We start from the raw sequence: 15,979 nt of genomic DNA, 5'->3' as shown, positions 1-15,979 counted from the left end.
CCTTGTATGATTCACAATAAAACGTATCACCGTCCTCGATTATCTGATCTATTACAGACTCGTTCCAACATCTTGATTTGTATATCGCTGTCGTTGCGAAAGCAGCTATTGCTATAGCGCCACCCTATTATTAAGGAAAATTCATCAAACGAATATATAATTTCGAATGTTAATGAAATATACGATAATTTTTTTGTTTAATCATAATTCACGTCTAATTATTCTAATACCTGATGACCCCGAGAAAATGGCGAAAATTTCAACATGTTCGAATGAGTTAAGCCAGAACGTATGCCGTATTTAATACAAGCTGGTAATTCTGCTTTTATCGCAGTAAGCGAATAACTATCGTAAGATAAATCAAGAAGATCGTTTAACTTTTTGTATTCATTTTCGAGATCCTCATCTAATTCATCGGTACTCGGTGCATTGTCCTCAGCACCAATAACATCGTCCGTTATCCTGCCAATTGCATTTATCGTATCAGCCGAGACTATTTCCTCACATTCGCAAAGTTGTTTCCATTTCTCTCGTAATTTTAGTTTCTTGATTTTCTCTAATTCCGCACCTGATTTTTCTTCCTTGGATCTACCCTCGTCCATTTTTTCTCTCTTTCTCTTTCTATTTTGTTGTATTTATAAAAAAAAAAAAAAAAAAAAAAAAAAAAAATTTTTTTCTTAACCTCCGTTACACCTTTATACGATTAGATCTAACTCATTAGAGTTTTTATTAGATTTTTTACTTACTTCCTTACTTACTTACTTACTTTGATTAAATTAAATTTTCGCTCGAAATTTTATAAATTTTTCGAACGATCCTTAATAAAAATGTATTGTATAATTCGATTTTATTACATTATTACATTTTTGAATACTTGAAATTTAAACATTTGACATTACGAAATTATTATAACGTCATAGTGAATTTTGACTTTTTCAAGGTAACGATATATGTTAATCGATACATTGATCTCTTCATTTATTTGCATGCATCATTCATCATTTCGACATGTAAAATTTATTGCATTAAAAATCTTCAAAATCTTTTTTTTTCTTTTCATTAATCTAACCTCCGTTACACCTTTATACGATTAGATCGAACTCATTAGAGTTTTTATTAGATTTTTTACTTACTTACTTACTTACTTTGATTAAAAATTAAGTTTTCGCTCGAAATTTTATAAATTTTTCGAACAATCCTTAATAAAAATGTATTGTATAATTCGATTTTATTACATTATTACATTTTTGAATACTTGAAATTTAGACATTTGACATTACGAAATTATTATAACGTCATAGTGAATTTTGACTTTTTCAAGGTAACGATATATGTTAATCGATACATTGATCTCTTCATTTATTTGCATGCATCATTCATCATTTCGACATGTAAAATTTATTGAATTAAAAATCTTTTAATTCTAACTTTAGCAATCAAAATTCTAAGATAAAATTTTACAAAATTTTGACATAATGTAACATTTAAATTATCCAAAAATGAACTTAATGGACTTAATTATCCAATAATCAGAAGAAAAAAAAACATTTATTAGCCAATTCAAAATGATAGCAGGATTAGAAAAAAAGAAAACAAAACAAAATGTATTAAAATTGGATAAACAATAATTACGAAGGTAATTAATTAAAAAATTTATTACGTTATATTTCAATCAAGTTTAATGTACTATAATAACAATTAATTATTAAATCAATCAATCAATCAATATATATATATATATATATATATATATATATATATATATATATATATATATATAATAAGTTATGATGAAATTTGTTTTTTTTTCAGAAAACATTATTAACAATTAACAATCACAAAAAGAATCATGTTAAGCGACAGAACTTGTGAAAAATATAAAGAATGGAAAAAAGAACAAAAACATTTAAAGGATATGAAAAAGAAGATAAAAAGAAAATCTAAAAAAGTGACAACAGATTGTATCGAGGAAGAAAAGAAGGCAAAGACTATTATCAAAATTCGTTATCGTAAATGTAAAAAAAATGGGAAAGGAAAAGGACGAGAAGAAAAAGGGATATTTAAACCAAAGCCAATTTCTTCAATTGATTTATTATTAAAAAAAATTAAACCCTCATTAGAAGTTAGACATCAATTTTTATATCCTCGACACATACATTGCTTTATCGAATCATTACCAGAAATCGATTTGGTAGCTTCGAAAGAAATTGCGCAACGAGAAAGTAAGATTCGTATTAATTATTCATATTTTGATTAGTTATATAAATTTTTTGATTAATATATAGAAATAAATTCTATGATATTATCTTTTAACAATAAATATTATCGATTAATCCACCAAATCAAAATATCATTATAATAACGATTAAATGTCGAAAGCAAAAGCAATCAATCACTAGCACTGTCATTGATCATTAATTTCTATACATATATATATATATATATATACACTTAATAATATATACCGAGTGTCTCATTTCAAACGATATATATCTCTGATCCTATTAATTTTTATGAAAAAAAAAAAAAAAATAATAATTTCCAATAAGATTTCCTAGATTTTTCAGGGATTAAGTTTAACATTTATTAAAATTATTTAGTAAGATCTCGAAAAAAAAAAAAAGTCATTGATTATTTTAGAAACTTTTGTTTTGGTCTAAAGACTTTCCTCGATATTAATAAAATTTCCTTAACAATTAAATATTACAATATATCTCTTTATATCAATGTTACTAACTGTTAAATAATTTGTATTGCAGAAAAGAAAACCGAGCAAAAGTATCTTAAAAGAAGGAAAAAAAGAAAGCGAAAGAAAAAAATTTCTGAAGAGGAAAAGACGATCGACCGTAAAGAAGAAACAAAGTTACAAGAAAATTCTGCTGCAACAGCTAATGAAGAGAGCAATGAAACGAAAGAGGAAACGGCAAACGAGAAAATTACAGAAAAGAAAAAGAAAGACAATGAACAGAGTACAGAGAAGAAACGAAAAAAAATCAAGAAGAAAGATAAATTCTGGTGCAAAAGATATCAGAAAAAAATCGAATCTGAATCTGAAGATAGCGAATGCGAGAGTATATGTTCATACGATAGTGAAATTTGTCTCAAAGGTTAAAGAAAACAAGAGTAATTTTTTTTATCTAATAGCATCATAAATTTGTTTTTCTTTTTCTTTTTTTTCTCCCTTCCCCCCCCCCTCCCCTTACTCCCTCGTACAAATTCACTCGACATAAATATTTCATTTAAATACAGGATAGATTAAAAAGTTCTTATGTGATTTTAATTACTTTTTTCGAAACATTTTTTAGAACAATCTTTAGATTAAATTCTAAAATTATCTCGTAAAATTGTAAGCCTAATTTGCAATCTTAAAATGTCTCGAAAAATAATAATCGATTATAGAGATTATCGAGAAATTTTTGACTCATCGTGTAATTTGTTTTTTCTTTTTTTTTTCTCTCTCTCTCTTTTTTTCTCATAAATTCATTCAAAATAAATTTATTTAATTAGATCTCCTTTATTTCATCAAAGCTCATACTAAACTTTTTCTAATAGAATTGCAATTTAATACGTATTAAACTCGATTACGTCAAATCAAGCTCTACGTAAAAAGGCAATGTGGTATCTTTGGATTTCATTCGTTTCAGTATAATTTTATTTCACGTCGAGAAGTAATTATAATTATATTCTTGAAATAATATTAGATCTTTCTTAAAGAATTTTATTTTATTTCAATTCTCGACGATAATATTTGAAAGAAAAATATTTCTATTAATGGACGATTTCTTTTTTTTTTTTTTTTTTTTTTTTTTAATCTTATTTACATTATCAACGGAATCTTTTGATATTATTTTGCCGAACAAATTTTTCCGTTCAATAATAAAGAGAAAAATTTTTAATCTAACTATATCCGTTGTATATATAGATTCTACAAGTATTACTAATGTTTAAAAACGCCAACGTTGAATTGAAATGCGAATTAAGATTATTTAAATAGGTCGATCTTCATTAATACAAATATACAAAACCGGTTAAATGATTCATTTGCGATTATTATATCGGATGCACAATTTTTTATAATTTTCTAGGATAACCAGTTTTTATACAACAAAATAATTCGTTCAGTTATTTAACTTATCCTTATTTTCTTATCATAATCCATGTATTATATGTATGTATGTGTGCGTTTATGTTATTTTCTTTATTAAGAATATTTGCACTTTTTTAGGATTAGCATTAACCGTAGAAGATAAAAAGAAAATTGAAGAAAATCGTCAACGTGTCCAAAATTCGTCCAAGGGATAAATCAGATTTCGTCTAACGACAAAAAAAAAGAAAAGAGAAAAAAAGAAAAATAAATAAAAAAAAAAGGGGGGGGGGAAGATCGAAAATGCAGTAATAAAAATATCGTCATGAAAATTGAACTTGAAAAAAAAAAAAAAAGAAAGAAAGAAACTTCAAGATCGAAATTAAAAAGAACTCGTAAGATAATTATAAATTCACATTTCTATTATTATTTTCATTGACTAATTGTTTCTCCTTTCATATTTATTATGTAATTATTATATTAATTTAGAAAGCACACATGCAGGATGGACAATGCAAGTAGCAATTAATAAATCGATTATAAACAAATATATGTAAAATAAAATGAATCAAGAATCAAGATGATTAAACGTTAGACAATATAAATGTTGATAAATGTTCAAATATCTAATTATGAAATATTGAAAATAGCAATTATATATAAACATATATATAATATATATATATATATATATATATACATGGTTAAAGAAACCAAAATAAACTGTTGATAACAAAATATTAAAATGATTAATATTTTATGGAAAATAAGCTTTTTGATAAAATATTAGTTATTTTAAAGTAGTTAATATAATATAATCTACAATAAATAGACAAAATATCTAATCTATATAAAATAGATAAAGTAAAGATCATTAATTTCTCCTATCACTCTTCAGTTTCGTATCAAATCTATCATATTAATAACATTATATTTATCGTATCATAACATTGAAAAAAATTCACTTCTAATATATTTAATTCTAAAATCAGAATATTAATACTCTAAGCTGCATGTCATCAAAACTGCAGTCATTTAGTCCTAACATTCAAATGATTTCAGAAAAATTATTCATCTCAATCTTGTGATTTTACTAATCGAGAATACATAAGAATATTCATCATGTTTCCCTTCAAAAGTATACCATTTCGTAAGTACTTATATATCTTAACATAATTTATATTATATTTTATTATATTTCAAACTTATTCTTCCTCTCTATCTCTCTCTCCCCCCTCCCTCCCTCCCTCTCCCTCCCTCTCGTTAGTGTGACAATGAAATTTTATATAATCATTATATAATATAATTTAATATATATATATATATATATATATATATATATATATATATATATTAGGTTGGAAACTATAAAACGGGCGTTGAATGAAAATAAAAAACGAAAAGCGCAATTTTTCACATTATTTATTATATTCAATTGAAATAATTTCCATTGGCATCTACGACTTTTTGCCAACGATTGGGCAAATCATATATGCCTTTTTGATAAAAAAAATCTTTATTTTTAAAGTTAATAGATAATTCAAAGTTTTTTATAATATCATTTTGGTTATTGTATTTTTTTTTCTCTTAAAAATAATTCATAATTACGAAAAAGGTAATAATCGGTCAGTGAAATATCGGGTGAATATGGAGAATGTGATAAAATTTCATATTGTAGAGAAATTAATTTGTCGACGGTAATGGAAGCTTTATGTGGTCGTGCGTTATCATGCAATAATATTGCGCCGTGCCAATTGTGCAATGCTGGTTGTTTTTTCATATGTTTCTCATGCATGACATCAATTTCACGACAATATGACATCGCTGTTATAGTTTCATCTGCTTGTAGAAAGGAATAATGGATCACTCCTTGGACATTTCACCATATGGTAACCATAATTTTTTTTTGATGAAATTTCGATTTCGGAGGTGTGTCCTGGGGGTGTACTCTTATCTATCCATTGGCTTGATCGTTTTCGATTATCATACAAAATCCACTTTTCATCACAAGTGATGATTTGGTGTAAAAATGGTAATCGTGTATTGCGAAGCAACAAAGAAGCGCACTTGTTTTTGCGATCGATCATCTGCAGTTGCGTCAATTCATGCGGCACATATGAGTCCAATTTTTTGACTTTATTTATTCCACGCAAATGTTTTAACACAGCTGAATGACTGGATCTAAACTAGGAACTAGTTTAAACCCAAGTGTTCGACTAGTTGTGTGTAGATCGGATTCCACAGTCGTCCTTAATTCCTCGTTAACAATATGGGTCGGTGATCTTCCTAGAGGCTCATTGACGATACTCAAATTGCCAGAACGAAATTTTTAGAATCAATATCGAGCATGTTTTTCATTGGTGGATCCATCTCCGCATGCCTGATTAATATTTCTTGAAGCTTGAAGCTGCGGTATGATTTAATTTAAACTCGTACAAGAAGAATAGATGTAAATCGCGTTTTGTTTCCATCCGGTTTAGGATAAAAATAAAATAAAAATGATATACAAATACGAAAAAATTTTACAAAATGAGTAAGAAGTATATATTTAAGCTTTATAAATTAAAATATCGAGCGCATGTTACAATCTATATCTCTCAGTCGCAGCTGAACACAGACTAAACAAAAAACGCCCGTTTCATAGTTTCCAACCTAATATATATATATATATATATATATATATATATATATATATATATATATATATATATATAATACTTTATATAATCATTAAAAATTAACATACGTCCATATCATTTGATATACGAAGTTGTTCTAGAATTTTTCTCTTTTTTTCCTTTCATCACATAAAAAATATTATTTATTTACTCTTTCGTATATTGATACTTCAAGATCTGCAATTATGTTTACGTATTAACGGAAAAAAGGTAGGAAAAAAAAATGAATGGTTCTCTGAATGGTTCATAATATTGAACAAGAAAATCGTTGTATTATCATTCAATAATTGAAACGTATTTATATAAACATCTTGTTTATATAAATATCATTAAAAATAATATTATATAGAAATCGTGTAAAAAGAAAAAAAATTGCTCTCTATTTTTCTTGTTTTTTTTTTTTTTTTTTTTTTCTTTTTTAAGACCAAACTTCATTTTCTGTATTATTTACATCACAAATATTTTTATGAAGTTCTTTGTTCCAAAGAAGAAAAAAAAATAAAATAAAATAATAATAATAATAATAATAATATTCATTGAATAAATATCATACAAATACCTGATGATTTTTAATCATTGTCTCATGTATAATGCGTTTACATTAATCTCATGCACAATAATCATCATAGATATGATAAAATTGCAAAAAAAAAAAAAAATAAATAAATAAATAAAAGAAAGAAAAGATATAAGTAAATAAGAAAGGAAAAAATAATGAATATTATTTTTGTAAAATTTAAATTATCTTGCCGGATTTAGCAAACTTTTTCAATCGTAATCAAATGGAGAAGCTAAATCAAAAAAGTTTCAACGATGAAATGTGCTATTTTCTAAACAGAACGATCTACTCGCATTCATCGTTGGATTTTTCACCGGTGATATTATCATTGGTTATTAAATGTAAATATTGAATTTCATTAATTTATTCGTTATGATAATTGATTACATGGGAACGATTATGATCTTTCTCCAAAGAAAAAAAAATAAAATAAAATAAAAAATAAAAAATAAAAAATACGAAAAATAAAGAAAAGAAAAGGAAAAAATCGAAAAATGGAAATATTAAAAAAAATAATAATCAATAAATAAAACAAATAATAAACGGAGAAGAGAAAGAAATTTCAAATTCTATTCCACATTGTAAAAAATGTCGTGCTGACGAATTATATATATATATATATATATATATATATATATATATAAAACGTTGGTTTTGAAAGTGGGGCAACTCCATTTTATTTTATTGGTAGAAAACATATATTAATTTGTAATAAAAATAAACTTTAACTATTTGTTCACGAAATGGATTTCTCTTACCTTCAAAAAGCACCGTCTCATATATAGAATTTATTCTTCGTCTAAATTAATTCGTTTCAAAAATCATGACAATGCTAAAATGATTCTTTTCATATATCATCCAATTTTATTCCTTTTTTCAATTTTCATAAATTTACATAAATATATAATGCAAATTTTTCTACATATCGATAACGATAATCGACAGGTCTAAACTGATATCAAGAATTTTTACTAATTAGTTCGGAACTTCTCGAAATAAATATGATGCTATATTATATTATATATTTTAATTGTTATATTGACATAATAGATAGCTATTTGCCATTCCAAATTAACATAATATATTTCTAATATGCAAATATGCATAAACCAAAGTAGATAAAACTTTTTTTCGTACTAATTTAATACGTCGTTTACTAACTTCTTTATTCTACTTTTTTTCTTCTTTTTATTTTTTTTTTCTTTTTTTTTTTCTTTTAATTCCTGTTTCTCTCATAAAAGCTAAGAATAATAAAGCAATAAAGAGAATATCAAACACAGTTTATAGAAATATATGATGAATACTTTCTATTACTCATTAATATCCAAGTGTTGTATTTGAATCGTAGTAGTTTACGAATTCAAATGCACTTTATATAACAATTTTATCACACGCGTGATAAAAAAATTAAAAAGAAATATGTAAACTATGTATTAGATAATTTTCTTTTTTTTTTTTCTAGAGAAGAAATACGCAAATTTGTTTCGTCATGAACGTCAAAGTGTGTATGAACAATACCGAATCATTGAAGATATCAAAAAAAGAAAGAAAAAAAAAAACGAGAAAAGGATCTAAAATCATGTTTCCTTCATCCTATGTATATGTTCATCTGAAAAATAATGATGTACATCGAATGATGTACTGATAAAATCGAATAAATATGCGGAAGAGAATCGTAAAAGGAATGAAAGTAACAAAAAGAAAAAAAAAAAAAAAGAATGAAAGAAAAAGAACGAGAAGAGAAGGTCCAATATCATATCATGCAATACGTATAAATTAAAGCATTATTATTTTATTGCAAACTCATGTTTACGTTTAACTTGAGAGAAATATAAATTAATTATAGCTTATAGATAAATTATTAATCCATATATTACATTACACCGACAATTCCAATCGTATCTTTAATGTACGTATACATTTAATAAATGATCTCGATACGATCATTAAGAAATTAGGATATATTTTTTATCGATCAATAATCGTTCGATACATAGTTACTTTAATAAAGAATCTCGTAAATAACTTACATAATTGTAAGGTTTAATAATTTTTCTCTCCCCTCCTCCCCCTTCCCCCCGTAACATAGTATTTCGCAAAATGATAAAATTCTATAGTGCCAATTATTATCAGAACGACCTCATTCGAGAATTGAACTTGAATACGAAAAATTTTTAAAAAAATATAAGAAAAGATAAAAACTACAAGGAAAGAAAATTGATCGATTATAACGTAACGTACAAACGTAAAAACATATCATCGATTTTTACAGTTTCAGATCAAACATTATATGTGTGTGTGTGTGTGTGTCTATAAAAGTTTCCACTATGGAAGATTTTTCGTTTATACGTAGAAAATATTAATTGTTTAACATTCGCATATATAACGGAATAATATTTCTTCCGGACGCAATTTAATCGGACACGATTAAACAAAGAGAAATCTATCCGGCGTGTTCATTTCATTTGTGATTAGATTGATCAAATATTAAATCTTGATTAAATGAAAATTCATTGATTTATATTAAGTGGACCGTAAGGTAATGTCTCTTTCATAAATTAAATTCAAACGAATAAATTTTTAACAAGTTTTTATTTTTAATCACAATCAAATATCGACATGCGCAGAAACAACATTACTTTCCGGTCCACCTAATATATTTTAATTTGTAGTTATAAAAAAAAAAAAAAAAAAAAAAAATAGAAAAAAAAGAAAAATGCATTTAATGAAAAATAAATCATGATGGAACGCTTTAAGGAGATATTCAAAAATATAAATATTTTTTATATTCATAAAATAGTAATAATTTTGCAAGCGATATTAATTGGCAATCACATTTGATAATCTAATATATAAATATTATTGAATGACGTATAATTGAATATTATAAAACTAAAAGTAACAAAAATTCCAATTTCTTCTTTCACCATTATTGTCATTAATGCAAGTATCTATCAATTGTTGATTTCTTACGATCATAATAAATTTCTGTCAATTGGATAAAAATATGATCAACGATCTTTGATCAAGAATATTCAGTGAATCTTTCTACTTACATTTTTTCGTTAATTTTTTTTATTTTTTCGGCAACTCGTAAAACTGGTTATGGAGCACGCAAAAGTGGTTTATACAGGTTTTACATTCTCCACTTGGTTTTCTTTTTGATAACTGACGTCATCCCAGTAGTCACATTTTATTGCCGTCTTTTATTTCCAAAATTTTAAATAGATTCCGTTATATAAATCATTGCACAAAGTAAAAAGAAAAAAAAAAAAACTGAACTAGAAGAGGAAAGAGAGAAAGAAAGAGAGAGAGAGAGAGAGAGAGAGAGAGAGAAAGAGAGAAAAATGGAGGCCACATTTTTCTATAGATTCCTAGATAATTTTTTAATTTCTTTATAACCGAAAAGATCTCTCGACGATCAAATTTATAAAATATTGTCATTAAAATATAATTTCAAATATTCAGGAAAAATAAAAATTTCTTTTATTAAAAGAAAAAGATAATTTTTGTTAATAAATATTAATATATTACGTGAATATATTTATTTCATCTAAACACATATCCACGATTATTAATAATATGTACCTTTCAACGAAACAAGTAAAAAGCATATTACTTTACGTTTTCAAAATGTGAATAATTTATACCATAAAATAACGAAAAGAGTAAATGTGATTATTATTCTTTCCAGATCCTATCTATACAAGATCCCATATAATTAGGTCATTGTCATACTAATTACGAAATAAAATAATTTTTTATATATTTATTCCTTCTTTTTTTTTTGTCTTTTTTTTTTTTTTTACTTTTAAAGCACACTTTCATTATAACCAATATATATACTGGAAGATTCAGAAAAAAGAAACTGAAAAAGTAATAAAAGTCAAAAAAAAAGGGAAAAAACTGATGATTCACTAAAAAAAAAAAAAACTAATTTTGAAATGATCAAGTAGTATTATTTTTTTTATTTTATCTTTAAAAAATCGCTTACTGAAATGTTGAGATAAAAATTTCGCTTCGTTTCCGAATATATATTATTTTTTAACAAATTATTATGAAATAATTACATTACTAAAAGTTAATTTCGTCATTTCTTCTTCGAAAGAAAAAAAAGTTGTATTTAAAAAAGATAAAAGACGAAATTACCATAACGATTATTTACCATTACTTTTCGACTTATACAAATGAATCAATTTTACTGAATATAAAATGAATGTTTAGTCAAGAAAGTAAAGAAGAATAAAAAGAAAAGAAAATACAATTGATTATGAAATATATAATTAATTATAAAATATATAATAACGTCGTTCAATTGGAAGTTTCAATGAAAAATTATCATCGTATTCTATATATGTTTGTATCAATATATTTAAAAGTATAATATATATATATATATATATTTTATATATATATATATATATATATATATATATAAAATATGTATAGAGAAATTAAATCCAAATCAATAACATATAACTCCAACAAGTTGACCTTTCTAAATGGAAAGACATAATCTCGGTATTATTTTAACACAATATAAAAACATAAACAAATTGTTTATTTTCTGATTTTAATGAAGAGAGATACTTCCAATGTAAAAAACATTTAAGTTATATTATCTATAATATTACTTATGCACACACACACACACACACATATACAGACATACTGTTTTTCATATTTCATAAAATAAACAATCACTAATAATTATACGTATTTATCTATAAACATTTTTATTGCGAAATGAAAAAATGCAAAAAACAACGATTAGATATTTCATTACAAACTATCATATCTTTATTTCAGTTTCCTTCGACCAATGGAATAACGATCAATGTTTGTTAATTTGCGTCACGTGCATTTCTCCTTCCTCTCAATTCTCCCCGTTTCTCATAGTTGATCTTCTAACAGACAATTTCGGAATACGTAATTAATATGACGTGGAATCTGTGCTTGTAAAAAAAAAAAAAGAAAAAAAGGAAAAGAAAAAACGACAGTAAATTTTTCCATTTTTCCAAGATTTCATTAAATATAAAATTTCCAATGTGAATCATTATATTGTGTCACAATGTCTCTTTAGTTTTTGTTCCTTCGTCTTCTTTTTTTCTTCTTTTCGAACAAAACTTTTTTCAGATATGTTTGAATTTATTAATATTCCTTCACGTAATGGATCCTTATAACTACTTGCATACACACATACATATCATCTTGTTACATAATATATCAAAGCCATTTAAAATGAAATCAATTATTAAACAAAGTAGTCATGTGAGTGTAAAAAGAAAAAACTACAATTTATGTAGGTACATAATGTTTTAACAAACCTTTCTTGTGCTTACGAAGATTAATGAAGTTCTACTTTCTACTTTAATCGTTAAGTCAAAGAACAAAAGTAGCAAAGAAAAGATTAATTAGAAATTTATGGTAAAACACATAGGTATACTAATTACTTACTGACTTAGCTCATTAATAAATGATAACATCGTACCATGCCATTCGTCTTTTAATTTAATATTATAATTAATTTATCATTTAATGTAATCTATAAATTTTCAAATTTTTCTTCTAATAATTTTTCTGTATGTATTTCTTCGTTTCGAATTCAAATATGTCTTCGTTTAGTAAGCCATCTCCAGAAAAAAGTATACATATATACATATTATATATATATATATAAAGTAAAAATAATTATTATCATAATAAATAAATAATTTAACATATGTCATATATTATACTATATAAATAATTTTTTTATAATTATTCTTATAATAACTAAAGATGCGATTGGGTAATTACCTTGGTAAATTACACAACTGATAAATAATTATTATTTATTTATAATTAAATTTTAAAATAACATTTAATTATTTTATAGTCTTATATTTAATTAAGTATTAAATGGAATTTATAAAATAGTGAAATATAAAAATAAAAAGTATTTCTGTAATTTAAAAAGAAAAAGAAATATTTAAAGATAAAAATTTATTTATAATATAATACATAAGTATTATTTGTAATAATTAATTATGTATTTATTTAGATTATAAAATATATTTATTAATTAATTATTATTATTTATAGATATTAATAAATTTTATATTATATATATATATATATATATATATATATATATATATATATATATATATTGTATAGTATTATTTATAGAATGAGCCAAAAGTTCTTAAATTATATAAAAAATTGATTAATCTTTTTTCTTTTTTCTTTAAACTAATTATAGTTTCTTTTATATATCATAAAAATAAAAACCTGTAAGAATTTTTTGCTAATTATAAACATAGTGAGCAGAAAAATAAAAAAAAATAATTAAAAAAAGAAGTATGCAAATAAATTCACATGTTAAAATTTATTTCCAAGAGACACATAAATTGTTCAAACCTATTTTTATTATACGTAATAGTATTATATTTTATGTTGATAATAATAATAAATCATTATCAGTATTCGTCATCAACAATTTTACATACATATTTTTTTTCTTTATATGCAAATCGGACTTTACAATCAATACTTCGTTATATATAAAACGAAAAAATGAAAATATCGTCTTTGAAAATTTGTCTAATTGTTTAATCGCGAAGGTTGTAAATAATATCTAAATCGATGAAAAAAAAAATAAAAAAAAGCAATCAACAAAACGTTTTAATAACAGACAAAATGATTCGCCATTACTATGTCAGATATTATAAAAGATGCAAAACAACTTCGCAAACAACGATTTGGAGAGTTCCATTGTAACTCTATTGCGTAGGTAAACAAGTAGTTGTAATAACCCCAGGAAGAGACAAAATAAGGAAAATTGTGTCGAGAAATATAATTTCGAGGTCAAAGGCTTGATATCTACCTGAGTTCATAAGAAAAGAAGAAATAAAAGAGAGACGTCTAACTATAAAAATTATATATCCTAGAAGAAAAGTATAATCGCTCTTACGAAAACAAAAATTTCATCTTGAAAAAACTCAAGAGTAAACTCTATAAAAATATATTAACCGTAATAATAACTAAAAAAAAAAAAAAAAAAAAAAAAAAAATGAAAATAATAATTTCTTAAATAAATTAAAATACATTTGTAAAGAAATATTTTGTTTATTTGTGAAAAAATTGTTGAAATATATGAAAATCTACAACTATAATAAGTACATAAATACGTGAAATGAAAATAACAATGTGATCGAGTTTCATGAATTGTAAATTAAAATATATGGAAACTCTCTCCTGTATGTATGTATACATTATATATATATATGCACACACATACAAAACTTTGCTTAGGAATTTTTATTCGGTTATATGACCTCGATATTCAGCATCACGTACTTATTTACAAGGTTTGTGACTTTATTTAAACTCCTTCTAAAATTGATGCAGTCCGTATTATAAAGTATCTAGTGCATCTCGTTTTTAACAGATCAAACTAAAATCTCTTTTTAATATAACATAATATATACATACATATATATATATATATATATATTATATTTTAAATTAGATATAGACGTAAATAAATTCTAAAAAAAAAACTGTCTCGTGATTGATATATTAATATTTTTGCATGTTAAATTAAATATTAATACGTATCAAAGGAAACTGAAACACAAAGAAAAAAAAAATAAGTTTCAATCGTATTCTCATTGTAATTAATGATATACGATCTCGCAAAAAAGTAATATCAATAAGAACAAGCCTTATGGCCTCGTATTATATATTCTAGAGAATCACTATTTATTCTAAAGAGAGCAAAAGAGAGAGAGAGAGAGAGAGAGAGAGAGAGAGAGAGAGAGAGAGATGGAGAGGGAGAAAGAGAGAAGTCTCCAGAATGTCTCGTAATGTCAATTTAATACAATAAAAGACCAAGGAAAAGGAAAATGGAAAAAAAGAAAGAAAGACAAATATATATATTATCGCTTTACCACAAAAATGTATTTAAAAATAAAATATTTAAAAAACAAGGGATTTAAACAAAGCAACAAACGATTTTACAAGGAAGATTTTAAGATTAAATATTGAGAAAAAGAAAGAAACAAAAGAAGAAAGAAAAGAAAAAAATTTACTTGCGTTGGAAGGTTAACTAAAAATAAAAAAATTAAAACGATAAATTCCGAAAATTTTCCATTATAAGCGTCCATTAGGATCGTTCTTGTAACTATTGTAAAACGACGAACGAAACTTAAAACTACGGATGAAAAAAAGATAACGAAACACGTCTTCTAAAACCTGTTCGTGTAAAAAAAAAAAAAAGGAAAATAAAGGACCTCTCACAAAAAAAAAAGAAAAAAGAAAGATAAAACGATTCTCGAAAGTTGTCGTTTTTTTTTATTATTATTTACTGATTACAAAAATTTTAAGATATTTATTCAAAAAGAGACAAAAAGATATATATATATATATATATATATATATATTTAAAATCTAAAAATGTTGAAACTACAAAAATAATAGGATAAAAGAAGAAAAAAAGGACAATAAATTAATTAAAAAGAGAGGGAAGGTATAAAAATGGTGGGAGAAGTTAACGCAAACCGATTGGTCAGATTTCCACGTGCTTTGAAAGCACAGAGGCTGAGAATGACGGGCAGGTCTAGACTTAGCATGCGAGTGGGGACATCGATATGTTTTTCAAAGAGTCACACGATC

General features: G+C 24.4%; 1 protein-coding gene across 1 annotated transcript; it reads left to right on the top strand.

Moving 5' to 3' along the window:
• Window positions 1–1,505: 1,505 nt before the first annotated feature.
• LOC118442174 (uncharacterized) lies at window positions 1,506–4,302 on the top strand. The gene is made up of 4 exons (XM_035867464.2): window positions 1,506–1,636; window positions 1,813–2,222; window positions 2,760–3,107; window positions 4,226–4,302. The coding sequence occupies exons 2-4, from the start codon at window positions 1,850–1,852 to the stop codon at window positions 4,300–4,302; spliced, it is 798 nt and encodes a 265-aa protein (XP_035723357.2). The 5' UTR covers window positions 1,506–1,636; window positions 1,813–1,849.
• The last annotated feature ends 11,677 nt before the right edge of the window (window positions 4,303–15,979 follow it).

This window comes from Vespa mandarinia, chromosome 16 (assembly GCF_050613455.1).
Source record: "Vespa mandarinia isolate Hongniang chromosome 16, ASM5061345v1, whole genome shotgun sequence".
In the NCBI taxonomy this organism is placed as follows: domain Eukaryota; kingdom Metazoa; phylum Arthropoda; class Insecta; order Hymenoptera; family Vespidae; genus Vespa; species Vespa mandarinia.
The sequence above is the reverse complement of the archived record's forward strand: the minus strand, read 5'-3'. Positions and strand labels throughout refer to the sequence as shown.